The sequence below is a fragment of the Lissotriton helveticus genome, chromosome 8, assembly GCF_964261635.1.
Source record: "Lissotriton helveticus chromosome 8, aLisHel1.1, whole genome shotgun sequence".
Classification (NCBI taxonomy): domain Eukaryota; kingdom Metazoa; phylum Chordata; class Amphibia; order Caudata; family Salamandridae; genus Lissotriton; species Lissotriton helveticus.
Genome location: NC_136069.1, coordinates 1,290,941,564 through 1,290,969,531, shown reverse-complemented (window position 1 = coordinate 1,290,969,531; position 27,968 = coordinate 1,290,941,564). Strand labels below are relative to the sequence as shown.

The following is a 27,968-nucleotide window of genomic DNA, read 5'->3' as shown; positions in this document are numbered from 1 at the left end:
CGTGCTACCGTCAAAATGAGGTAGGGAAAAGGGCGCACCGTGGATGCTAATGAAGGAAGGAAAAAGCAGGTGAATGCAGATAGCACATAAAGGAAACTAATAATTTGGGAGCTACCACGTAACTTGGCAGAGTATTATGCGCTAAAATTAGAACAGGTTGTGATTGTGCATAACGAGAACTTGCTCAGGAGAGAACTGAATCTGAGGGAGGTGCAGGCAGGCCTACTGAAGAGGGAACTGAATCCAAAAGGCCACACACCAGGGCAGGGTAGTATGTGCTCAATGCAAGCTAGTGAGAGAAATTACACAGGCGGTGGGTGTGCAGATTGAGAACTTACTCAGGGGGGAGAACTGAATCAATGTTGAGGTGCAAGCAGGCATACTGAGGATGGAAATATGAATTGCCGCACTGGGGCTAATGAAGGGAAGAGGCAGAGAGGAGGCGGGTTAACTACTCGTGAGACAACAAGTGGAATGGGCCAGGTGGTAAGTGATCAATACGGGCCTCTGGAGGAGAGAGCAAGTTCAAGCAAGTTGAGACTCCGCTTGGAGGGGAACTTATTCCATAGAGGGGAAAGAAGGACAGCGCACTGTAAGGGCTAGTGAAGAACGGGTAAGAAGGAAAGTACAGGCAGACAATGTATGCACATGAAGCGAACTGACTTCAGAGGGCCACAGGAGGCCGAAGACGAGAAAAAGAAGAAAAGGCAGAAGCAAAGAGGGAGACAGATACTGTGGTGAAAGAGGAAGAGGGTGATAGACCTAATCTAGTAGGAAGGAGCAGTGTAGAGTGAAGGAAGGACTTACTAAAAGGCGCCACGAGGGGCCACTGAAGGATGGGTAGGGCGTATGGATAGGTCAATGTTGCGTGTTGGGACAAAACCTAGTATCGGGCATAATTGCTCCAAGGGAAACAGGAGGAGTGAATTGACAAGGTAAGTGGCTGGGAACAAGACCCGCGGCAACGCAGACGCGCTGAAAAACTATTAAATGGAACTTACCGACAAAGGTGGGAATACCGTGAAATTGTGGGAATTGACACACCGTCAGGCGTGGGTGTTGGTCAAAAGCCTGTGGGGAACGGAGAAGGGGTCAGTCGGGTATGGAGCCCAGTTGGGTTGCGACTGAAGACCTCTGTTGGCAGTGTACTTACTAGAAGACGTGGCTGGTGGCTAATGGATAGCCGCCATGTTGGGTGGGGAAACGAAGTAATCATATGAATGCAATAGGACATGTACTCGAGGAAAAGTGAAAAGTCAAGGGTTAAAATGGAAATGAAAAATGACTTAAATATTGAATAAATCAAGAGTTAAAGTGAAAAATGAAACAACGATAAAACACGCTAGCACCCCGTGCTTGCTTTACTTCACCACCAGCCGTGGTCGGCAGTAGGAATTCCTGCAGGGCGGCGATGTGGGGAGGCGGAGGGGCAGGGTGGGGGGTAGTAATGTATGGATTACAGAGTTTTGCAGGTAAGTAAACATGTAAATAAATAAAAACGAATTTCGTTGCGCGCACTGCATCGCATTTGGTGATGCAGTGCATGCAACGAAATTCGTTTTAGTCATTTATATGTTTACTTACCTGTTAAAGTCCGTAATCCATACATTACTACCCCCCACCCTGCCCCTCCCCCTCCCCATGTCACCGCTCTACAGGAACTCCTACTGCCGACCGCGGCTGTTCACCACCGCTCCCCATCGAAGCACAGAGAGTCCTCCTGGCTGCAAAGAGCGCTCCCCCAGAAAACACATGGCGCCCGGGCTGCAATCCCGGCTCAGCAGCGGGCGCCGCACACTGTGAGCTCTGGCGGATGCAGCAGAATTTAAATACAATACCAGTGTCCGTCTCAGGCAGTGTGCCTCGGGAGAGTATTGTATGACTGTCTGAGAATCCGCCACTTAGCACTTAGCGGTTATTTTACGGGCACTTTGTGAATACGTACGTGCGTGTGCGTGCAGAGTTTGTTTTCTGGAGATGACGGAACACAGGCAGTCTAAGCAGCGACGGGCTGCGTAACTGCCAGTGAAGCAGGCATGGCAAGCTGCTCCCTACCGTCTTCCGTGGGGGTCGAGAGCGTGTCCATGGTGAAGCCAGAGGAGACTCTAAAAGAATATAGTGCTCACAAAGCGGACGAAAACTGTAGTTAGGCGGTGCTGCTTCCGGAATAAACGGAAGTGAGTATCGGAACAGCAGCCAATGAAAAGCCGATAAGATGAGCAATGCCAGAGTTAAGCCAATGGCAAGCAGCAGTAGAAATTACCTTGAGTTTCACCCAACACGCTGATTACTTGATGCAAGACCTAAAAAGGCTAGTTGGGTTGGTGAAAAACAAGTACTATGTACGTCTATAATTTTCTAAATAAGTACAAAAAGTAACAAACTATCTGAAACTACTCATTCCTCTTTTTCTGGTTTTCTATGAGGTCCGCTCAGCTCCAGCTCAGTGTTTGCTTTATGTGCATCGAAACCCCCGGGGGGCCGTCTAACTTAACAAAATAATGGAAGTGTTTGCAACTCATGGCTTCACTGTGAAAACCATCTCTTAGTGCAAGCAGCGTCCAAGAGGTAGAGTTACTATACAATGTGGGCAGTAGCGCAATGTAATGAACTTTTATCTGAGCTGTATACAATACCTTTAAAAAAGTTCACATACTATCATCTTGCAAAGCCGTACTCCTTTTAATCAATTTAAGGTTTTGGATGGTTGAATCTACCATGCTGAGATGTGAACCTGTAGCCTACAGGTAGCACATACGTTTCTAATTTAGTACATTACCCAAAACATTTCTTTGAGTGATTTTAAAAAGAGCTGTGCGAAACTGAGCTTTCCTGCTGCTGCTGAGAGGGTGAGTCGCATATCTTCTTTTGGCTGCGGCAGGCTTCTTAGCTGTTCTCATAAATCCTCAGCTGAACTTCTAAAGTCACCAGGGATCACTTTTGGAGTTCGTAAGCCCAACATGAGAACTCTGGAAGTCTCCCAGGATTCGTAGAGTGTAGTGAGTGGCAGCCTCATTTGCCGTCCATGTCAGATGGTACAGGAGGTTACCGTGTATTGGATATATTTAAAGATGCAGTGTGGGGCAAAAACACCTTGTGAAGCGTGAAATCCTCAAATAAACCGATCTAACTAGGTCAAATACAAAAAATAGCCTAGTGTCTGCACAAGTGATAATTACATAAATAGTTGTGTGTAACTTGAACAAAATATTTGTTAGATGTCCCAAAGTGCCCAGATATTGAACTAGAAATCGATTTACTTTCAAACCGATGCACATAAAATTTAAATATTTATTACTTTCCAACATGATTTCACTTTTTAAACCAAACTAAATTGATTAAACAGTAAAGCACCTTAACACAACAATTCTCCAAATATGCATATTTTGTATAAGTTTATATAAATTAAGCAGATGGGATGTTAGCAGTAGAAACACATTGGCATATTTCATATGAACGTTTCAATACAAGTAACAGATTAGTACAAGAGACAAAATACTAACCTGCATAAGAAGTCACTGAAGGAAAGGCGCACTGGGTATCCATGCCGTATAACCTTTACCATTTCCAGCACACCAATATATTGTAACTGAGCCGAAACATAAAAATTATCAAAAGTATCTGGCAGCTTCGAATTATTGGGTTTAATGCAATGTAGAAAATGTGGTGTGCAGTTTTGGAGCTTTCCAATAATATCCGTGAGTGATTTCTGTAAATAGATCACAGACCAAAATAAAACACATTTTCAAATACATTAATAGTAGAACACCTCTACTCATAAGAGCTAAACAGAATGCCAAATATGAATTTACTGTATTGATGTACAACCTAACATAGTTTCAACAAAAAAGTTAACTTTTATAAATCAGAATATATTTCATTTAATATCAACTGCAGTGGACAGAAGTGGCGCAGGATCTCACAATGTAGTGTAATTTAGTTAGTGAAAGTCAAAGTGGGCTCATGTGATTCAATTCATCCAGAGATGTCAATGAGGGGTAGTGAGGACGAGCCACTGCTGCTCCTGACTAACTTGATGACATACCTGGAATTGCCCTTACTGTCCCTGGTCTCCAGTATCATGGAGGGAGTGATAAAAACAACAAGCACTGGCAAAGTCAATAGGTCTCGGTTGTAAAAGAATGAGTTATCGGCTTAGACAATGCTTTTTTTTTTGGCCACATTTGAACACACGCATCGTGTCAATTCTGCATGCATAGGAAGCAATTTTGTAACGGACCATTCCGAGATAGGCATCCATGTGTGTGCAAGTGTCATTGATCATACACACTTATGCATCATGAAGCATGAATTCTTATATGGACATGTTAGAGAAGTACATTAAAAGTTCAAAAAGAAAAGTTTTTAAAAAGTGCTCAAGTTCAAGTTCAAGCTCAGACATTTATATAGCGCACTACTCACCCAGAGGCTCTCAAGGCGCTTGGGGGGCGGGTGTTTTTACTTATCGAATATCCAAGTTTTTAGTTGCTTTCTGAAGGAGAGGTGGTTCTGGGTAAGGCGGAGGTGGGTGGGGAGAGAATTCCAGGTCTTGGCCGCTAAGTAGGAGAAGGATCTTCCCCCCATGGTGGATCTGTGGATGCGCGGAATTGCGGCGAGGGCTTGGTTGGCTGATTGTAGTTGGCGGGTGGGGGTGTAGAAGGACAGTCGCGTGTTGAGGCATTCGGGTCCTAGGTCGTAGAGGGCTTTGTGTGCGTGGGTGAGAAGACGGAACGTTATTCTCTTGTTGACGGGGAGCCAGTGGAGATCTTTCAGGTGACCGGAAATGTGAACTTGATGAGGGATGTCCAGTATGAGTCTGGCTGAGGCGTTTTGGATGCGTTGAAGTTTTTTCTGTAGTTTGGCTGTGGTTCCGGTGTAAAGGGTGTTTCCGTAATCCAGTCGGCTGGTGACCAGTGCGTGGGTGACCGTCTTTCTTGTTTCTGTGGGCATCCAGCGGAAGACTTTTATGAGCATGCGTAGGATGTTGAAGCAGGATGATGAGATTGCATTGGCTTGTCTGGTCATCGAGAGGGAGGAGTCCAGGATGAAGCCCAGGTTACGTGCGTGAACCGTAGGTTTGGGTGCGGTTCCCAGGGCTGGTGGCCACCAAGAGTCATCCCAGGCAGAGGGGGATGAGCCTAAGATTAGGACTTCCGTTTTGTCCGAATTCAGTTTTAGACGGCTGTTCTTCATCCACTCGGCTACTTCTTTCATTCCTTCGTGTAGGTTGGTTTTGGCGGTGTTTGGGTCTTTGGTGAGAGAGAGGATCATCTGTGTGTCGTCTGCGTAGGAGATGATGTTGAGGTTGTGTAGGCGTGCGATGGATGCGAGGGGACTCATGTATACGTTGAAGAGGGTGGGACTGAGTGATGATCCTTGTGGTACGCCGCAGATGACTTCGGTGGCATCTGATCTGAAAGAGGGAGGCGGACTCTCTGCGTTCTTCCGGCGAGGAACGATATGATCCAGTCCAATGATTTTCCTTGTATTCCGACGTTGCTGAGGCGTTGTATGAGGGTGCTATGACAGACTGTGTCGAAGGCTGCGGAGAGGTCAAGTAGGATGAGGGCAACTGTTTCTCCGTTGTCCAGAAGTGTTCGAATGTCATCTGTTGCAGCGATGAGGGCGGTTTCGGTGCTGTGTTTGGCTCGGAAGCCGGACTGTGAGGGGTCGAGGGATTTGTTGGATTCGAGGAAGGCGGCGTGCTGGTTGTTGACGGCTTTCTCAATGACTTTGGCGGGGAATGGGAGGAGCAAGATGGGGCGGTAGTTCTTGAGTTCAGTGGGGTGTGCTGTGGGTTTCTTCAGAAGGGCGCTGAGTTCGGCATGTTTCCAGCTTTCCGGGAAGGTAGCGGAGTTGAAGGAACAGTTGATGACATCGCGGAGATGGGGTGCGATGATCGAGTCTGCTTTGTTGAAAATGTGGTGGGGATATGGTTCGGTTGGCGACACTGAGGGGATGGAGTTCATCAGGCGGATGGTGTCTTCGGTGGTGATTGGGTTCCAGGCGTAAAGGTTGTTAGAGTGCGGTGTTGGTTCGGGGATGGGTGAGGTGGGCTGGTCTTCGGACTGGTTTTTGAAGCTGTTATGTATGTCGGTGATTTTGTTGTGGAAGAATGAGGATAGAGAGTCGCAGAGGTCTTGGGAGGGAGTGATGTCGTTGGCGCCGGCAGTGGGGTTGGTAAATTCTTTGACGATGTTGAATAGTTCCTTGCTGTTTTGGGCGTTGTTGTCAAGTTGAGCCTTGAATGCTGATTTCTTGGTGGATCGGATGAGTTGGTGGTGTTTGCGGGTGGCGTTTATGAAGGAGGCCAGGTTGTCAGTGGTTGGGTTTTTTCTCCAGGCTTTCTCGTGGGTGCGACAGAGCTTCTTGGATTTCTTAATGTCGTCGTTGAACCATGGGGCTTTTTTGCTACCTTGCTTGATTTGATGGTATTTCAAGGGTGCTAGTTCATCGGCGCTGTGGGTGATCCATTGTGTGATGTTGGTGGCAGCTTGGTTTGGGTCCGATGATTTGACAGGTGGGGTTTGGTTAAGCGATGTGAAGAGTTGGTCGGTGGTAATTTTGTTCCAGTTTCTTCGGGGGATATGTTGTGGGGGGTTGTGGGTCGTGGTCTTTTTGTAGTTGAAGTGAACGCAGCTGTGGTCCGTCCAATGGAGAGCTGTGGTGTGATCGAAGGAGATGTGTTTGCTGGAGGTGAAGATAGGGTCGAGCGTGTGTCCGGCAAGGTGGGTGGGGGTGTCAACAAGTTGTTTGAGTCCGAGATTGGCCAGGTTGTCCAGAAGGGTGGTGGTGTTGCTGTCGTTTTTCTTTTCCAGGTGGAAGTTGAGGTCTCCAAGTAGGATGTAGTTCTCGGAGGAGAGGGCATGTGGGCTGATGAAGTCAGTGATGTCTTCGCTGAATTGTTTGCGGGGTCCTGGTGGTCTGTAGATGAGGGTGCCTCTGAGGGTGGTCTTGGGGTCGGTGTGGATCTGGAAGTGGAGGTGTTCGGCGGTAGCAAGGAAGTTGTCGGAATTGGTCGTGATGGGGATGGTGTTTTTATGGACGATGGCGATGCCTCCTCCTGTTTGGTTGATGCGGTCCTTTCGGATGATCTTGTAGCCGTTCGGGATGGCTATGGCGATGTCGGGCGCTGATGAGGCGTTCATCCAGGTTTCTGTGAGGAAGGCAACGTCCGGGGATGTGGTGTCGATTAGGTTCCAGAGTTCGATGGTCACAAGGGCAAAAAAAGAAGCGAGTCACCCGGCAGCATGTGTAGCTGCCAGGCTCTCTAAAAAAAAAAAAAAAAAAAAATGTAAAACAGGAGGGTGAGCTGGATGAGGAGCATTGGAGGGCCTAGGAATGGGAATTAAAACATAGCACATGGATGGTTAAGTAGGCACATAAAAACACATAAAATCAAAGGGCGTGTGAGTGTAATTAAAGGAAGCAAGCAGCCTGGCAGCACTTTTCAGGTTTTGGGCCCTTTTTAGCAACAAAAAAAATAATAGTTCAAGAAAATATAAAGTGGGATGAGAGGTAGAGAGCATCTGGGAATGAGGAGAGGAGTAAAAATGAAGGCTGCTGGGGGCACTAAAACAAAAATGAGAGAGCACTTAGGAAACTGATTCACTTTCCTGACATTCTAACTGAAAACTAAAAAGGAGTTCCTTCAAGTCAGCACTGTAAGGATACACCTGATCCAATCAGAACACTGTGAGACCAAATACTCCTTGTTGTGACACACACAAGCATAGAGTTGAAAAGTAATTGAATCAAAAGCAGACATCTGAGATAGAACACTAAACCACCCCATCATGAGCAAAGGGCAAAGCCTGCACTAAGTCTCTGTTCTGTACCGGCAATGACAGATCTTGCGAGCAGGCAGCTAAATCTTTCTGTAGTCGATACCTAGAAAGTAACCTTGGGGCATATTATCAAGGACCGGTGTTAAAATTATCGCTGTTTTATCGGCAGGAAACTGCCGATTAAACGGCGATAATGGGCTTGATAATACGCCCATGTTAATTCCCATAGAAGCCTATGTTAACACAAGAACATGGGCTTCCATGGGAATTAACAAGGGCGTATTATCAAGCCCATTATCGCTGTTTTATCAGCAGTTTCCTGCCGATAAAACTGCGATAATTTTAACACCGGTCCTTGATAATATGCCCCCAGGACTCTCCGAGCCACCTTTATTTTGTGTGGGTTCCACTGATTGCACCTTCACTAGCTGCTTAGTAGCAGATAGGATGTTGGTGATAGGCTGCAAGTGGGACATGGTGTCACCCTATATTATCATTGAGGATCAAGGGTGTACGATGACTCTTGTGTCACGTCTCGCATAAGCGCTGTATAAATCCAACATCCATGAATTGATCGCAGCCACAGTAAGCATTTGTGAGTTCCAGTGGTAGATCAAACAGCAGCAGTGTCAGTCATCTCACACATACACACTCTGAGGTCAGGGCAGTTGTCTGCTGCACTTTAACACCATGGCATTCTCCACTTCCAAATTAGATCTAATTGGGCCTCAACACAAAGGCTACTGGGTCTCCTGAGATGTTAAATAAACTGCAGGGTCGTGCCTCATCAGCCTGGAGCAGGCACAGGAGATGCATATTGAACTGTTTATGATAGCACTAAAGAGGCCATCTAAAGGTGGGGTTTAACACTTGTGATGGTGAAGCCATCACTGAATTTTCAGATTCCGTGCATCTTCGAGTCTTGGCCTCTCTGCTCTGTCTGCCAAGAAAACACCTGGTGGTGACTGTTGTGTTTTTTTCGGCGAAGTGTACACCTGACCAAAAGAGACAGAACTTACTCCACCGAGGCCCTATCAGGCACACAGATCTCTGTTAGCTGTATTTGGATTTGTCAACGGTAAAAGCAGACCAATGTGTTTTCGTTTAGTGTTTATGTTTTTTTTATTGAAACTATGTAAAAACACACCACAGAATCCAATGTGGCACTAACAACAGGCGATTAGAACTGGGCTGTGAGTAGACTAAAAGCCCAAAACAAATTAAAATACTGCTGACACAAATCTGTGCACGTGATACGAACATTACTGCCGACAGACCCGTATAACAACACTGGTTTCGGGATGCAATCGCATTGCATTTGACACAGGTTAACGACTCCTTCCCTAGGTCGTGATAAACGTTGGAGACTTTTCACATGGATAACACTATACCTTGTGCCTGTGAAAAGAAGAAGCCCGCAGCACTTTGCGAATCTTTGGGGCAACTCGCTTGCACGATGCACATAACATTTAGCACTGGTCTGGTAATGAATTGCCACTGACCCTGAGCTGCGTAGTGATCGAGATTGGCCCGCCTCGTTCCAGCCTCTGGAGAAATGTCGACGCTCCTTTCTTTTTCATGAGCTGTAGGTAGAAAAGTGAGCACAGCTAATATTATTATAAACCGACAAAGAAAGGTCATTCGCTCCGCAAAGCACACTGGCATCAGCGTAGTGCATCATACACACGTCTGTTGTTTCACGTTGCCTCTAAAGATGTCATCTACAACACATGGATAATTAGATCATATCGTCTAATGCATTAACTGAGTCATCTAACTTGACGGATCAATTACACACCGTGGTAGGAGTCATTACCTTAGTAAGAGGGTCCGTCTCTTCTGAGTCATAACAGGCATTTTGATCAAAGCATGACTTACATAAGCAAACGCGGCAGGTCTCTAGAATGTAGTCAGAGGATTGAAAATGCTAGTTGACTACAAATGACCCAGTCGATTATATTGTCCTAAGAGGCACATTTGTAAGATTTAGTTATTTTTTGTAGTGATAAAAACATTTTTTTCAAGTACAGCACACAGAACAGGCACAACTTGAGCATCAGCAGTTCAAGACTGACTGACACACATAATGTGTACAAGACAGCAGCAGGAGTACCAACTCCTGCTCCCACCAGATAGGAACACCACTTCCAACAGCAGAGCATGCTTCCTTCACACACGCACTATGTAAAGTACAGTACCAGCACAGAGACATAATTACAAGGCTTGCAAAGGAGCACCAGCTTACACAAGAGTAGTTCAACCCCTCTTGCAGACAGAATAATGTCTACAGTTCAGGGGCAGCAGTATACACTTCCATTCACAGACAGGAAAGAAAAGGCTCGTGTCACAGCAAGCTTCCCTCATGACTAGAATATATACAGTACAGCAGAGGCATTAAACAATACCGCCATAAAGACAAATATAGGAGAAGCTCCACGACAACCAACAGAAGTGCAAACTTCCCTCCAGGTACTGGGTGGGAACCTGAAAAGAGCGTGGCAGGACTCACGCAGATGTTTTCACAGACCAGGATTGAAAAAGAGCCAGAGTGACAAAGCAAGGGTTATTGTAACAGTGGTCTATAATAAAAGTGTGCTTAGAGCACAATCATTGTGGGATCGTGCATGAGATAAGGTATACATTTTTTAGGCCGAACATTCGAGACCTCTTGTATATACTTTAGTATATACTTATATCTGTATGTACTTTGTGGGCTCTGGAGATCAGCCCTAGGACTTGTCTGCTTCCACTTAGGGACCTATTTTTCTGTTCAACTGCCTATATTTAACTGTCTTGATAGAAAACAACCAGTTGAGGTCAGTAAAATACCACAATTGCTCTCTGCTGAGGGACTTTTTAAAAAAAAATTATTGGCAACTGCCTCTATTTAACTTTCTTGATAGAAAACGACCAGCAGAGGTCAGTAAAATACCAAAATCCCTTTAGAATTCTCTAGATTCCAGTCCATAGAAATTGTCTTCCATGAGCACCCGTGGACAATAATATTTTTTTCAGATCTTGTATTTTCAGCGATATGACCACTGAAGGCCTTGATTTTTTTATTAAAAACGGAGTTTTCGACTATACGATTTCCCGCTGAAAGACAATATTTCTCTCCATGTTTTCCCATACCTGGCATGTCACGCAGTTTGGTGCTTACTTTCCCTCCATGTTAAAGAACAGTAGATGTTTCAGCACCTAGGCTAATGTGCCGCATAGCTAAATACATATAAGGTCCCAAATGCGAGACCGATTGCATTGCAAATGCTTGTCTTTGTTTAGAGTTTTACACAGCACAAACTTGACCCACAGATATCAGGTATCAGAGTGCTTTACATGAGTACCAGTATCGTTACAGATGGACCCATGCACTTCTTGTTAGGCATCGGAAGATTAAATGATTTGCCCATAATCACAGGCTGTTGAGTGTTGTTGCCTAGACTCAAACATGGTTCTCCATCTTCGAGGTCGACCATTTTAGCCGTAAGGCCACATCCTCTCCCCATGTACTGGTTTCATTGGTTGGTATATTCAAGTTAGAGAAGAGGAGTTTTTCCACCTGGCATTGGCAAAGCCATTCAGCATATTTATGTTTCACTTGAAACATGCTTTGTATAAATGGTAGTCCCAGGAACTGCAACCCATGTCCTGTCTCCATCCAAATGTAATAGCTGCTTATGGTGTACTCTCTGTTTAAAAGGGGGACGCTACAGAGGTGAAGTAGAGAAGAAAATCTACCATAAATTGGTGGTGCATCTGCTGTGCCAAAAGCATAGTTCTTCCACTACATTTAGAGGAGAGGGAACCACTGGGTCTCTGATGCTACTGCTAGAGGGTCAGATGCCTCTACGAACTTGGCAGGCTGCAGAGTTACCCACCAAAGTATAGATCAGCTCCTATACCTGTTGGCAGTGCAGAAAATACAGGATGTGGGTGGTGGTATAGCGAGCCAGGATATTTGATCCTATAGCATGCACATGATAGTGTATGTGTAGGGCCGTTTGCAGAATGAAGCTGGTGTTGGTAGTGGAGGGTCCAAGTCGAAACGTAGTTGTTGTGGGTTAATAGTGGTGTTAAGGGGAATGCTTGCTGATATGTTGTATAATGCAGGAGGTTTGGGGACAGTGGTAAGCAGTGTGGATTAGTTGATAGGGTGGGAGGTGTTTGCGTTTGCAATGTAAATGCTGGGATATCTTGGGATGTAGTATGTAAGTGGCACTATAAGGCTGTATGTGGCGGTATAGGGGACGGCGTATGTTGTAGGTGCTGGAATGGGTATGGGGTATATTGGCTCAGACTGTGTGGTGTTGTGACTTTAGATGATGATGTATTTTATAATTATAACCAGATGACTGTATAGGTAGAGCTTCAGGTAGGAAGGAACTTGCTATAGGGGGCAACTGGGTGGATGCTGGGAAGCATGGCAGCCTAACTCCACTGGAGATACAAAGAGCCTGAGAGAGCAAATCAGGATAAATACACTGGAGGCATAGGTGATCATGTTGGATGCAGATGATCATATAAGGAGAGGTCCTAATGTAAAATGTGGGACAGGGTGTATGTGCTGTAAGTTGCAAGTTGTGCTATGGGTGTAAGTAGCAATGAATGTGTGTGGTGGTGGTGTAGATATAGGTGGTAGGACCCTGAGATAGTAAAGGGAAGAAGTTAAAATGACTGGGAGAGATGATGGTCAGGCAAGTGCTGCCACCTGCTCATGGGTCCTTTTGGGTCCAGGTGGAGTGAAGGGAGGTCAAAATAGGTTGGAGTTGGTGATGCAGGTGATGGCACACGACATATGTGTTCATCTAGGATTTTGAGGTATTGGTGTACAGAGTACAGAGTAGCTGTCTCAGTTATAGACGGCACTGTAGATGCTATAGTGGTGTAGTGTGTGCTGTGATAGGGTATATATATATGAAAGTGTAATGCGTTGATGGTGTAGGGTGTTATGACATAACTAAGGACATCTCAAATGACTTCACTGAAGACATCATCCAGTGACTAAGGGCCAGATGTAGGTAATTTCCATTTACCGATTCTAAAATACCGACTCATACTGAATTGGTATTTCAGAATCGGAAAATGGTATGTAGGAAATAAATCGGTAAAACTTACAGATTCGGAATGACTCGGTATCACAAATTGACAAATACCGAGTCGGTAAATACCGAATGGGTAAAATCCGAATCAGTAAAACCCATGCATTCCTATGGGCCTCCTGGCCCATAGGAATGAATGGGAGTAACTGATTCGGAATTTACCGAATCGGAATTTACCGAATCGGTATTTACCGAATCGGTAAAATCCGATTCGGATGTTTGAAAAACGCCATGTGAGCCTGACAACCAATCAGGGACACCCTACACCCCCCACAACCAAGGCCCTGAGATTCCAACCAATCGGATTGAAGCATCCCTCCCCAGTACCTGGGAGTGGCCACACCCATGCAGGTGAACACCAATAGAACAAACAATTGAGCTGAGGTGAGAGGAGCTGAGCATCTACAGGCAAGCAGTGCTACAGAATGGAGACTCATGAAGGGCAAAAGGATGCTGGGGAGAGAAAAAAGAAGATCAAGTTCAGCCCAGAAGAACTACAGGTGGCTGTAGAAGAAATAGTAAGCCACTACAGCCAAATTTTCGGGAGACAGTCTCTGCATGTTGCAGAGACTGTGAAGAGGAACATATGGCTTGGCATTCAGGGCAAAGTGAATGCCATTGGTGTGACCCACCAGGAGATTGAGGACATCAAAAAGCGGTGGTATGACCTGCGCATCGTAACAAAGAAAAAAACTGCAGCACAAAAAAAGGATGCTGATGAGACTGGAGGTGGCAGGAGCAAAGCACCAAAGCTGACAGCGATGGAGGAGCTTGTGGAAACCACCATGGAGCCAGAATGCATCCATGGGATAGGAGATCTGGACAGTACTGCAAAAGCTACAAAGAAACAAGGTAAGAGGCATGTACCCTAATCCACAACCATTAACCTGACCCCGTACCCCACTGTGTAGAATCATCACACTGCATAACAGCTCATACTTGGTGCCAGCAATGCATCATGGTAGACGTAGTCATGAATACATTGATGCAAAACATACACCACACGACTCTGCAAGGCATGCCACACACATCACCAAACACACAATGTGCACAGGGCAAAGTTGTGTAAACAATTTATTTAAGAACTACACACAGATGAACAACAACATTGACCCTATGTCAATTTCATTCCAAAGGAGAGTCCTCACGCAGTTCAGCACCAGCAAGGGAGGAGAGGGCACCCGCACCTAGGAGAAGTGAGAAAGAGAAGAAAAAAAATGGTCACAGCGCTGTAGAAGGAGGCAACAACAGCACCCAGGAAGCCTCATCACCAGAGCGAGCCTCAACACCTGTGCCACTATCACCTTTGTTGTTCGGATCTCCTGATTTGTCTGGCACACCGCGTACACCCATAGCAATGTCTAAGGTGTCCATGCAGGGAAGGGCAAGTAGGCATGAGGAGCCCCCTCAGAGGATCCTGCAAACCTCTGATTCGGAGGATGAGGAAGTTGTACCTCAAACAAATGCACCTGTGGCTGACAAGGCTAGACCACAGATTGCAGCAGGCGCTGCGCGCACCAGTGTCCATGGCAGGAGGGCACGTGAGGGTGGCGAGGGGCTGGAAGGGGAGAGCGTCTTCTGTGGCCTGGAGGGCACAATGGTCAAAGTACAGCGCTTGCAGGCCAAAGCACTCTTAGCCGTGCATAGGCAGGTCCGCTGTATGAACATTAAAATGACCAACATGGACAAGGGTATTGGCCACATAGCATCTAGTTTGGAGGCAATATCAAATGGGATAACGGACATCTCCACATACATGGGTGTACTGTCGGATAAGTTGGACAGGGATCATCAACAGCGTGGCAGGGATCGGCAGTATATGGGCCAGCAAACAAAGGCAATGAACAGATTTGCTTCAAGTACGTCACTACTGTGCCGACGATCTATATCCATGCAGGATGCAATTGTGCACTGCTGCACAGACTTGACACGGGGCATGGGAAGAGTGAGCTCTGCGATGGAACAGATGCTCAACACAAACACAGCCAATGCTGGTGACACAGGTGTGGAGGAGACTGAGGGGTCAACCAGCAGGAGTGGCTCCAGCACACCTGTACCGGAGGTGCGCAGGAGCGGCAGGCGCAGCCATGCCGAGTCAGGCCCCAGCAGAGAATCAGAAAGCCAGGCACATCAATCACGCAATGTAGTGCGTGGACGTAAGCACTGACCTATGCTGCAGATCAATGCAACTGCACACAGTGACGGCAACTGAGCAGGAGCAGCCAGCGACATAGACTTTGATGTATAATGCCTTTTCCCATGTGACAATGATGATGTAGTGAATATTAAACTACACTTGTCAAACACTATACCTGTCTATGTGTCATATATTACCTAGAAATATTGACGTGTAATTTCTGTCCGTCTCAATCTACCATCTATTGCTGCTGGTCCTGTTGCCTGGGGGTCTGCATGTTCTTGGTCATCATCAATGTCCTCGTGATGTGTCACCTCCACCTCTGTACCTTTCTTCGTGGCAAGATTGTGCAAAATGGCACAGGTCACTATTATCTTGCAACACAGGATGGGGGTGTACTGTCGAGCACCTCCGCTCTTGTGGAGGCAGCGGAACCTGCTCTTGAGGAGTCCAAATGTTTGCTCAACTACGTTGCGAGTTGACCTGTGTGCCACATTGTATCGCCTTTCGGCTCTGTTAGTTGGGTTGAGGTACGGTGTGAGCACAAAGGAACGCAGGGCATATGCACTATCGCCTGGGAGGGAATGAGAGGTACATGAGTTACAATCACATGACACATTCATCGGCCATTCATTACAGGGTGTGTTACACTTATTTACCTAGCAGATATCCATCTCCAAAATCTCCAGCAAGATGCCGTGTGTATATTCCGCTGTTCTGGAAAATGTAGGAGTCGTGCGTGCTCCCAGGAAATTTGGCCACTATGTCTGTGATGATGTTGCCAGCATTGCATATCACCTGCACATTGATGGAGTGCGTAGACTTACGATTTCTGTAGATGTGTTCAGTGGCTGCAGATGGGCATAGTGGAATGTGGGTGCCATCTATGCAGCCTATCACATGCGGGAAGTGTGCCAGTCCATAGAAATCTGTTTTTGTTTTGGCAAGTTCCGCAGGTGTGTCAGGGAACCGGATGTAATGTTCCATTCTCTGCGTCATGGCATCCAGAAACTTCCTGAAAAAACGGGACAGGCAGCTCTGGGATACACCACCTACTGCAGCTATCACACTCTGATAGCTTACAGAGGCAAGCAGGTGTAAGCTACACAGCACCTGCACATGGGGTGGGATGGCGTGGGCCCTGGGAGTTGGGTGATCCAGGTATGGGTGGAGGTCCCCAATTAAGTCCAAGATGGTTCTGGGGTGTAGCCTGTACCTCTGAAGTATCTCAGGCTCAGTCAAATGGAACAGGGTGACCCTCTGCCTGTACACCTGCTCCTCCCTCATCCATACCCTAAGACCTGCTGCCTGTAGCCTTAGCCTCCTCGCAATCACATAGAAAGCCGCCATTTTTGCAACACTGTTGTATTTTGGGGCTTTTTTTATAGCCTGCACCTGGTTACCACCTGCTTCCAGTCCATGGTAAATACCGACTCTTAAATACAGAATTTCATTGAATTCGGTATTTTCTTACTTTCCTACATCTCGATTGACATATTTTCCGAATTCGTATTTACCGATTCGGAAAATAAGAAGTCGGTAAATTAGAAATCGCTAAATGCCGATTCGGAAAATATGTACTCGGTAAATACAGAATCGGTATTTTACAGACTCATATTTTCCAATTCGGTAAATTATTGACTCCTACATCTCATTTTCAAAAGACCGGTCGGTAACGGCCGATTTTACCGAATTCGGGCCGCTACCGACCGGTATTCGCCTACCTACATCTGGCCCTGAGTGTTTCTAAAAAGTTTAAATATGTTTTATATATATGTAGTGTAGTTCCTACATCCCTACTAGGCTCAGCACATTGGAATAATATACACTATAGATTTGACATAGGACTGAGGTCAGTATGTCTCTATCGAGTACATTAAACTTAATTGTGTGTGCCAGCTAACTCAGAGGTCACTAGAAACTTTCTTGAATGAACAAGAAGGGATTAGTCTCTGACAACCGCATAAACATGAGAATTAGTGACCTGCCGTTGTAGCTGGCCAAACAAAGGTTGCACAGCTGTATGTACGTCGGTATTTTAAATCATACTCTTCCACCATAATAATCCAATTTGAATCATTTATTTTTCTAAAGTTACTCAAATTACGTCCTTTTTTTGAACCTTCACGTCAAAAGTTAAATTCGTCAACTTTTTGGTTTGTTATATTTCAATGTATTGCCCATCCAGGCCTATACAGGAACATTCAACAAATTTTTTAACCATTCACCAGATTCGATGTACATCATACTCACACAAAGGAGAGGATTTGCTTTGCATTTGGTTACTATAGGGGAGTTTTGTTTAGAGCATGGAGCACGGAGACACACGCGTTTATAATTTCTGATGATTTCTTTCGGGGGAAAGGTTCACCGAGAAGTGGTGGAGTGACGGTATGCGTTTAAATGAAATTATGTTATGGTAACGAGGGGATAAATTTGAGGATGGTACTTCATGAATTATACCATTGGGTTGAATATTGTAATCATTTAAGGGGGATTATGGGGGTATGATTCATATGTTCTTATCAATGATGTGACTCATATGTAACAGCGTTTTAAAACCATGTATTCTTCATTATTTATAGATACTCCTGAAGAAGGTTATTTTAAAACCGAAATGCATTGAGTATGATGTACATCGAATCTGGTGAATGGTTAAAAAATGTGTTGAATGTTCCTGTATAGATAGGCCTGGATGGGCAATACATTGAAATATAACAAACAAAAAAGTTGACGAATTTAACTTTTGACGTGAAGGTTAAAAAAATGGACGTAATTTGAGTAACTTTGGAAAAATAAATGATTCAAATTGGATTACTATGGTGGAAGAGTATGATTTAAAATACCGACGTACATACAGCTGTGCAACCTTTGTTTGGCCAGCTACAACGGCGGGTCACTAATCCTCAGTTCTATTAAATTTGGGTGCGGAAGGAACGACGCACCTAGGCGGGTGCTGCACGCTAAAACTGATAAAGAACTCATTTGAACGAAAACTTTGACGAAATAGGGTGTGCTTCAGGACATCTCAGGTAACCGCATAAACATGACAACTTTGTTTCCCTTAGAGTCGGAACAATATCTTCAGAGTCGTGGAAACAATAGATAACTATTTCACTCAGTCAATCGTGCATGCTTCATTTCTACAGAGTTGCACAGAAATAGAGAGACGGGTGTTTCAATAAAAAGGGTTTATTGAACATTCTTCTTTCTCATGCAAGAGATATGAACTGCTACAATCGTTACACAGAATGCGAAGTATAATGCGTACAGCATAAACAGGAATTAAAAATAGTACTGTAATGGCATGGTCTGTTGCTATGACATATATAAAAATACATACATAAATAACACAGGCTAAAATACTCAACTGGTGCTTCTAAAATAAGCCTACCCCAGTGTACCTAACCTAGGTCTAGTACGCGGGAAGAAGTAGGTGCTGGTTTAGCATAGGTTTAGTTTTGCCAAGAATTGCCAAAGGTTTATCTAGGTTCTAATCAGCTCCATACCTTAGAATGAGAGAGGTTGGTATATCTTTCCCGGGACTCGATTTCCCAACACCCCGCAAGGGGAGTCAGAAACACTGGAGCTGGCTTCTCGGCAGGAGGATGACAACTTCTAGTCAGTGCGTCAGCTGGGGAGTTGGCTTCCTTCGGTACTTGCTGTGGCGAGCTGCGTCGTGCAAGTAGGTAGTCGAACTGCACCGAACCACACCGTGCTTTGCCATAGCAAGTGAAGGTATATTTATACCTTGAAGGTGTTTAGAGATGCTAGTATTGACGTAAAAGTCGGGCATATGAGCGTCATGAATAAACCCCTAAGGAATAGATGTTCATGCATAATAATTGAGTTCTTGGAGAAATCAATATCCAGGCAAGGGGAAGTCCCTACGGCTTAAGAGTCTGGTTTTCCAAGAAGTCGTTGTGACGTAGATGAACGGATTTAAGTAGACATGCTTGTATTTGGGTAGCATGGGCTATGCCTAAATAAGGACTGGATTTCTATGCCTATATAAGGGCATGAATCGGGAAATGCATACGGAATATAAATCGAAACACAACACCCACTCTACTTTCGTATGAACGAAATTACTAAGTTTCTAAACATGATAACATATCTAAAATGTATCCACACACGAAGTGCTAAAAGCATGTTTCAAACACATTGTAAATAATGTATCAAAACTAGGTGTAAGCATAAAATTGCATTGGTGCTGTACACATTAAAGCAATGTTCGTTCTAATCAAATGTAGACATTTGAAATGCAAATTCAATGAATCATAAAAATATACATTTATGAAATGGCTCGTAAATACAGAAGAAAAAGGGCCAAAACCATTTCATGTCAGATTACATAAAACTGTTTGTTTGTGGTCAAGGTCATATATTGTCTCTGGAAGTATTCAAAGAATTCGTGTTCTCTATGAATAGTTCTACTATAAGCAGATTACTTGTGCCAAAAAGGAAAAATAAAAATTTGGAAAAAAAAGTAATCATACGAAAAAGTTCTTTGTTTTGTAAAAAATGAAGGTCAAATTCAAAGTCCCTCAGAACACTGTGTGCCAAAATCAGAAGTCAGTGTTAGGGCTTGGAGAAAACATCAAATCTTCTATGTCTGTAGACAAAAAGTTGTCTACCGTTGTAGGCGAAAGTTGGATTACCTTGTTTAGAAGATTAACCGCACACAGATGTGAAGCATTGCCTTCAGCATTAGTCGCATCGGCAATGTTCGAATTGGATGGTACCTGCATGCCTATTATTTCCTCTCGTACCTCAGCATCAGCATTTTGTGTCTGTAAGATCTCAATGAATGCCGTCATCAGAATTGATAGCCGCTGGGGACAACACAGAGCATGGGCCGGTACCGGTTCAAGCAAAGTATCTACATCCGTTGGCATGACCGATGGAAGTGTTAGACAGATGTCTAGCACACATTCTTCTCCGCATAGCAAGCAGCGTAGAACAAGTAAGATGCAATCTAGCCAGATTGGTCTGAATGACAGAAATCATGTGGTATTTAATTCTCGTAGACGAGGTAACCCCAGAATTTGAACAATGCGCTCACGACACTTCATCTCCAATAGAGCTCTCTCTATGGTGCTTGGGGTGACGCTGGTGATTTGGCTTGCCATTTCGTAGCAGAAGGAGCAAAAATAGTATCCCTGCAATGATTCCTAAAAGGAGGGCAGTCCGCCAAACACAGAGTGCACAAAGTTTGGAAATATTTTCCTAGGATTGCTTAAAAAGGTGATAACAGTCCGTAAAATCTGTTCTTAAATAAATGTACAATACCGCTCTTATCAGACATGTTTAAGATACGACTTAAACATTTCTGAGAAATGTATAGGGCAGTTTGTATTCAAAATGACATGTATCTCGGCAGAAGTCCTTGCGACTTGTAGATCATAGGTTTCTTTGGCCGAGGTCAGTGGCACAGTTTTTTGCAAAAGAATGGCTTTCATTCTGCTTAGAGTATCAATTCGTATAGAAGAGATGTTCAGTGAAGGCCATAGAGGTGACTCCCTGACTGTCTTGGTTTGTGGAAACAATGCTTGCATACAGCAAGTGACCCCAGATGACACAGTTACTAGATATGGTATACCTGGCAACATGCCCCAGCAGCTGTGATCGTTCAACCTGAGGTAACTCCCATTCGAAAGTTGTCCAAAAATTGGATTAATCACTGCAGCTGCTGAACCTTGCAGGTGACAGGATAAGTTGTTCCAGGAATCATCACAGGCCCCGTGTAAATTAATACCCTGACAAAGGAGAGAACCACTTAGTGCATTTTCACAGTTTGAACTGCTAAGAAACAGGGGACGTGGCCTGCAGCCGATGGAGACAGACGCGAGTTGAGGGGATCGGAACACAATCTCCCCACGGGCGATTATCCTGACCTCCTGCCTCATCCGCGGGTGCTGACACTAACTCCTAAGGACATCGGAACGAGGCTGTTGGTTTTGTCGGCGCTTTGGGGGGCTGCAACTGCCGTATCAAGCAGCAACTCAGTGATTCTGCTTCTCGGGCGCTCGCACGCAAAATGGCAGCCGTGCAGTGATCGCTGTTATTGTCCCTGTGCCTCGGAGACAGAGGACGCCTGCATCCGGCGGGGCCACCTTCACTGACCCCTCTCTGCCTGCACATTGCCCTAATGGTGTACATTGCCAGTGGGGGGACCCCCATTTGTTACAGTGGAGAGTGGAGTGACGTGGAGACTGGCGCGAGCTGCGGAGCTCTGGCTGCAGTCTCCTTGGCAACTCCGCCCCAGAATCCTGCCACGACAGAGTAGGTGAGCGTTGCGGCCCCGGGACTCAGGAGTCAGATTGTTGGCGCCGAGAGAGTCTTGGAGGGCCAAGGAGGCAGTGCTGTGAGTTACTTGGTGAATCTTGGTGCCAGGAGTTCGCGCCCAAGATGGCGGCCGCACCGTAAACACTGAGGCGGCCCCCTGCGCACTGGCGATTGTGGACACATACAGTGAGTGAGATCGCCCCGCTGGACCAGGACGGGCTGTGTACCACCTTAGAGGTGAGAGGGGCTGGGGTGCTGGATGTAGGGTGCCCAATACGCTAGTGCCCCCCTGGAGGACTGAGTGGTGACCTGGGCTGAGCTAGCCTCATAGCGAGGACTGTGCTGCATCCCCCTACACATTGGGGATAGTGGGTGCTTGCATCGAGCGACATCACACCTGCTGGGTCCAGGCGAGCTGTGGGCTGCTCTGAAGGTGGGGGAGACCGGAACGTCTGGTGCTGGGCGCCCGGTCTGCTGGCACTCCCCCGGGGGATGACAGGTTGGTCGGGACTGTGATGGCTGCATGACAAAGACAGTGCTGCGCAGGGGCTGCCCGGGGGGATACCCATTTGCCCGGCTGGAGACAGCGGTGTGGTGCGAAGCCTGGAGACGGGGCTTGTACCTCCTGGGGAGACTAGCGAGCTGCGCCAGAGGGTGAGGCGGCTTCCAAAGCTCATCATCGCTTGCTGATTTGTTTGGGGGACCAGGGGCCTCTGTTGTGCCTGGACATAGCCGGCGCTGGTGCTTACCCAGAGGGCCCATCGAGAGGATTGCTGGGGAGGCGGAAACGGTTCCTATCCCCCTTTTTTCTCCCCCCCACATCGGGGATGCGGGACAGCTGAGGGGGCTGCAGCAGTGCAGTGGAGAAAGCAGCTGGGCAGGGGAGAGAGCGCCTCTTTTTCTTTTGAGGGCTTTGCGGCGGCACCTGGAGGAGCATTTGACGGGACGTGACATACTTGCCTGCGTTGGGTCACTCATCGCACAGTTGCCTGTTGGACCCTCCTTCTGGGGGGACTGGTTGGTTGAAGTGGGGGACCCCGCTGGTCTAGGTCACATAGGACTCGAGTATCCGGGCTGTAAGTAATACTGGGCTGTGGGGCTGACACTAAGGTCCACGCAGCCTGGTCGACTTGGGACAGCCACGAGGTCGTCAGGGGGGCTCCCCGAAGCAGGAGGATGGAGCGGCGGAACAGCAAGAGCAGGACAGCGTCAATCAACCTCCAGAGGGACTGACGCAGCAGCAAGTGGATCAGATCTTCCGCGCTATCACAAACACAAAGAAAGCACTACAACAGGACATTGCGCAGGTATTGTTGGGACTGGGTCTCCTGCGGGCAGATCATGGGAAGTTGGTCGACCGGGTGAAGCAATCTGAGGCTACCTTGGAGGTCTTGGATCCAGCACAGAAAGCTATTGATGTTCAGATGGGAGAGGTCAATCGCAGGCTCCAACTACTGGAAAGAAAGGCTGAGGATGCCGAATGGCATAATAGAAGGAATAATATAAGGATAGTTGGTCTTCCGGAAGGAGTTGAAAGGGGACAGAATGGTAGATTACCTGGAGCAGTGGCTGCGTACGGAGGTGGCCCTGATGCCATTTCATACTCTGGAGAGGGCGCATAGGGTGCTTGCCCGTCGGTTGACACCTGGGAGACCACCAGGCCAGTGGTGGCCCATCTCCTTCATTATAAGGATAGGGACCTACTGCTCCAGAAAGCACGCACCACGGGCCCCTACAGAGTAGACAATAGTAAGGTGTCACTGTTCCCAGACTATACTTTTGATGTACAACGCCATCGAGCTTCGTTTCTGGTGGTTAAAAAGGCCCTCCGAGACGAAGGCATTCAGTACTCATTGATGTTCCCGGTGCGCTTGCGGGTGACGTTGGATGGCAAAACATTCTTTCATAATGACCCGGATGAAGCATGGAGTTGGTTGGAGACCTACAGGGCAGGAACAGATGGTATGGGAGCCGTTGGGGGGCAGATGACGGAGGCGCCCCGGCCGCGCCGTACGAGGTACAACAGAGGACGACGCCATGGGACTCAGAAACCTTCCACGTCGCAGATGGTGAAAGAGAGGTTGACAGCCCTGCAGGCCGTGACAGAAATCTCGCAGGCGAGCGGAGCATCGCGGCTGGGAGCAACAGACTCGGAAAAGTGGTCAGCGGGATCAGATTCTGATGGGACGGATGCGGGGAGTGCTACCATGCCACATGTCACACCAGGGTCGGCAGATGAGATTTTGTAGTATTTTCAGTGATCTACGTGTGGGGTCGGATGATCCTAGTATTGATGCCTCGAGATGAGGGTGCCTGGGGGAGGCTTGGCAATTGGAAGGGCTTGGGTGAGGGATTGTTGATGCAGGGCGGATGATGGTGGGACTGGGTGGGAGGATGCGATGGGGAGACGGACCAGGTCTTCTGGGCATCTGAGCTCCCCCCCTAGTTTCACTCTTAAGAGTGAACTCCTGGTAGCTACCAGGGAGACTGTTAGTGGGTGGTTTGGATGGGTGCTAGCTGTTTAGAGCTTGTTCCGGGGAGGGGGTGTTGTTTGGTGTTGTTGTTCTTTTTGGAGTTGCTAGAACCACCGGTGTGCCAATGCAGGGAGTGCGATTGTGGAATAAATTTAGCCAGCTACATGGGGACGTCACCTGAGTTAAAATGTATTACATGGAATGTACGGGGATGCATACGATGTTGATGCGCCATAGGGTCCATGCTTTTTTGGTGTGTAGAGGGGTGCAGATAGCTCTTCTCCAAGAAACTCATTTAGACCGTGGTGAAGGCCAAGGTTTGCAGCGCCGCTGGAGGGGGTAGCTCTCTTATAAAAACATATTCTGCTTTTGCTAGGGGTGCGCTTGTCTGGGTGAGGGCATGGGTTCCCTTCCAGCCGACTTGGCAGATATTGGACCCTGAAGGGCGGTTCGTGGCTGTTCTGGGGAGGTTGTATGGGAGAGAAGTAACATTGTGCAGTGTGTATGTCCCCAATGTGGACCAGAAGGCCTATTTCGCCCGGTTATCAGGGAAGCTGGCGCCAATTCTGACGGGTTCGGTGATTTTGGGGGGGTTTAATACGGTCATGGATACTGAGATGGATTGTCGCACCCACCGCTACCCCGGATACCTACACATAAGCTCTCCAGGCTCCGGAGGGACTGGCATGCTGAGTGTGGGCTAATTGATACTTGGCAAACGCAGCATATGGGGGAACGGGACTATTCTTATTATTCCACATTAAATGACTTGCACGCCCGGTTGGATACGGTGTTGTGTTCCCCGGATGTCCATGCACTGGTCTGCCATAGCGAATGCCTGGCAAAAACGATATCGGACTATAATCCGCTATTGTTGGTGTTAAGATGGTACAGAGGACGGCCTTCAATCCCTTCTTGGCGATTACGCCCAGAGGCTTTGGAAGACCAAGAATTCCCTGCAGAGGTGCAAGAGGGCATAGAACATTATTTTCTTGAGAATGAGGGGACAGCTTCGACCCTGGCTCTGGAGTGGGATGCTTTTAAGGTGGTGGTGCGGGGCCTGTGTATAGCTAAGACAGCAGGAGTGCGAAAGACGCATCTGGCAGACATAGAGAAGGAGGAGCTGCGACTGCGTCGCACAGAGAAAGTCCATCCGGAGGATCCGGGAGCACACGCCGAAGTGATGGCTGCAAGAGAGGGGGTGGCAGCGCAGGTATAGAGGCTGCGCTGCCTCGATCACAAAGAATACCTGGTGCGGGCACATGCGGAGAGAGATAGGGTAGGCTCCCTTTTGGTGTGGTTGGCCAATCCGGCACGAGGGGCTCGTCAGTGCAGGCACTGACCACCCCGGCGGGTGTACTGGAGAATACCCAACAAGGGATTAATGAGCTGTTCTTAGCTTTCTACACAGATCTATATGAGAGTAGATTGCGGGGTTCAGGTGAGGGATTGGAGGAGTTCTTAGCTGAGGTGCAGCTTCCGCACCTTGAGGATGACCAGAGAGATGAGTTGGGGCAGGGGATCACAGTGGGGGAAATACGTTGTGCAATAAAGCACATGGCATGTAAGAAAACCCCAGGTGCAGACCGTCTGTCAGTTGAGTTTTACTCTACTTATGTCGATATCCTGGCCCCCAAATTGCTTGTGGTTTATCGGGAAGCTCGGGAGCTGGGGAGGTTACCGGACTGTGCTCGTGAGGCTATCATTACCCCATTGTTGAAACCGGGTAAAGACCCTTTGTCCAGGTCGGCCTACCATCCATTGTCTATGTTGACGGCTGACTATAAAATACTGAGTGGGATTCTGGCGGCTCGGCTGCTCCCTTATATGGCGCAACTGGTCCATTCTGCCCAGGCGGGCTTTATCCCAAAGCGCAATACCGTGACTAACGTGCAATGGCTGAAGCGGATATTGGGGAAAGACCACAGTGAGACCCCGACCACGGCAGTGCTCTCAGTAGATATTGAGAAGGCGTTTGACAGCCTGGAGTGGCCATACTTGTACTGGATCCTACGCAAGTTTGAGCTAGGACACGTCTTTGTGGGATGGATGGAACAGCGACGGCTAGGGTGCGGACAGGCGTGCCGATTTCCTCGGCCTGCCCGGCGGGTCGGGGCAAGCGGCAGGGGTGCCGGCTCTCCCGGTTGCTGTTTGCATTGGCCATTGAGCCACTGGCTTCTCATGCTCGGTTGGGGAGGTACTACCCGGAATTATATCTCCGAAGGAACATGCAGTTTATCACCCTTTATGCGGATGACCTGTTGATCTTTCTTGCCAACACGGATACGGCTTTGGAGGGAGCGCAAACATTGCTTCGGGTGTTTGGACAGTATTCGGGGCTGAACATAAACTGGGAAAAGACCTGCTTAATTCCGGCGGCACCTGCTGTGCAGAATCCGTCGCATGTGGCGGGCGTTCATTGGGAACCCCAAAGTTTACCTTATTTAGGCACCAACGTTTATCACACTCCAGAGGATTTGTTGGAGGGTAATTTGGGCCGGGCCAAACGAGGACTTAGGGGTAGTTTTGGGATTTGGAGTACATTGCCATTTCTGTAGCAGGTTGGGTGGCACTCCTAATGATGGTGACACTCCCGCATTTATTGTATTTTTTTCGAACGTTGCCGATCTGGGTGCCGGGCTCCGTTTTTCGGCAGCTCCGCTCTATGGTGGTGGGATTTATCTGGGGAGCGGGAAAATGGCGAGTTGCTATGGCTACAATGATACGTCTGAGAGCTGACGGTTGTTGTATGGCCGTGCTGGATTTTGAATGGTATTATCTGGCAGCGAAGCTGCAGTGGCTCACTCAGGCTGTGGCTCGGGAGTTCCGTGGCCTGGATGGCCCTGAGGAGCGATGGATCCCACAATATATTTTATCTTTTATACTGCTTCGGCAGAGAATGAGGCTTGAGCTGCTCACTGCTGAGGAGAAGATGCTGCGGTTGTGCTGGAATCAGAGCCAGTGGAGGGCTGGATTCAGTCGTCCATATGCCCCGAAGATCCCGCTGGGAATGTGTACTACCTTGCCACATGGCGGGGATTGGGCGACACTGGCTACCTGGGAAGAACTGGGACTACAAGTGCTGGGAGACTTGTATGAAAATGAAACTCTGTTGCCTTTTCAAACCCTTCAACAGAAATATGATCTTCCACGGGGGGATTATTCGCTGCACTCAGCGCTTGTTTCCGCTATGCAGCTTTATTGGGGGACGGGTCTGTCGGAACCACGTACTTCCATGGTGTGCCAATATGTGGTGATGGCGGCAGGAACTGTTAAGGCCATTACGTGCCTTTACAGGCGCATGTTAACTGAGACTCAGGAGCCAGTGCGTACGTTGCAAGGGAAGTGGGAGCGAGACCTGGGCAGGGAAATTCCAGAGACTACGTGGTACCATCTAGTTAGGAGAGCCTGGAAATGTACGAGGAATGCTTGATTCCAACTGGTGCAGTTCTACATCCTACACAGGGCGTATTTGATGCTGGCCAAGCTCAATCAATACTTCAATGCGGTAGCATCTCAGTGTCCGAGGTGTAGTTTGGAGGGAGCCGACTTTCAACACATGTTGTGGGGGTGTACAAGTTTAGGGGAGTATTGAATGGGGATTCGGGAGCTCTTATGTCATATAACGGACCGGACATTAGAACTAGATATGGGAGTCTGTTTGTTGTACTCGTTCCCATATACCACCAGAATGAAAGTGACGAGTAAATGTATAGATCTGAGCGTCGTATTAGCTAGGAGAGAAATCACAATGCACTGGAAATCGTCAAGTGGGCCAGGGATGGGATAATGGCGGGCGGAGATGGTCAAATGGGCGCAGAGCGAAAGCGCTCTTAGGTTGCTGCAGACGTTGAGAACGAATAATGAGAAGGCGCTGGAGGCGGTGAGGGTGTGGGAGGCCTTAGTGGTGATATTGAAGACCCCAGAGTCAGAGTCAGGGGAGAGTTCGGAACTGGAGGGGGAAGGAGCCTAGGTATGATTGACGGACTCATTGGTGACCTCTGAGTAGCTATGTTATGACCCGTACAGTAACACTGATGTTGACATTCATTATTGCATTGGATTCTGGCATCCTGTAATTGTTGTTAGATCATGATACTGAGGCACACCGGTGAGGGGTGGGTATGGTTGGGGGGAGGCAGTGTGAAAGGGCTGTCGACATTTTCTATTGCTGGAATTCAAT

General features: G+C 47.4%; 1 protein-coding gene across 1 annotated transcript in view; it reads right to left on the bottom strand.

The window, feature by feature from the left end:
• The window catches only part of MYO16 (myosin XVI), a 2,830,569-nt gene that overhangs the window by 806,446 nt on the left and 1,996,155 nt on the right, over positions 1-27,968 (bottom strand). The window contains exons 26-27 of the mRNA XM_078658257.1: positions 9,290-9,370; positions 3,504-3,709 (exon numbers count right to left, since the gene is read on the bottom strand). Of these exons, the coding sequence (XP_078514383.1) occupies positions 3,504-3,709; positions 9,290-9,370 (287 nt within the window). The remainder of the gene's footprint in view (positions 1-3,503; positions 3,710-9,289; positions 9,371-27,968) is intronic.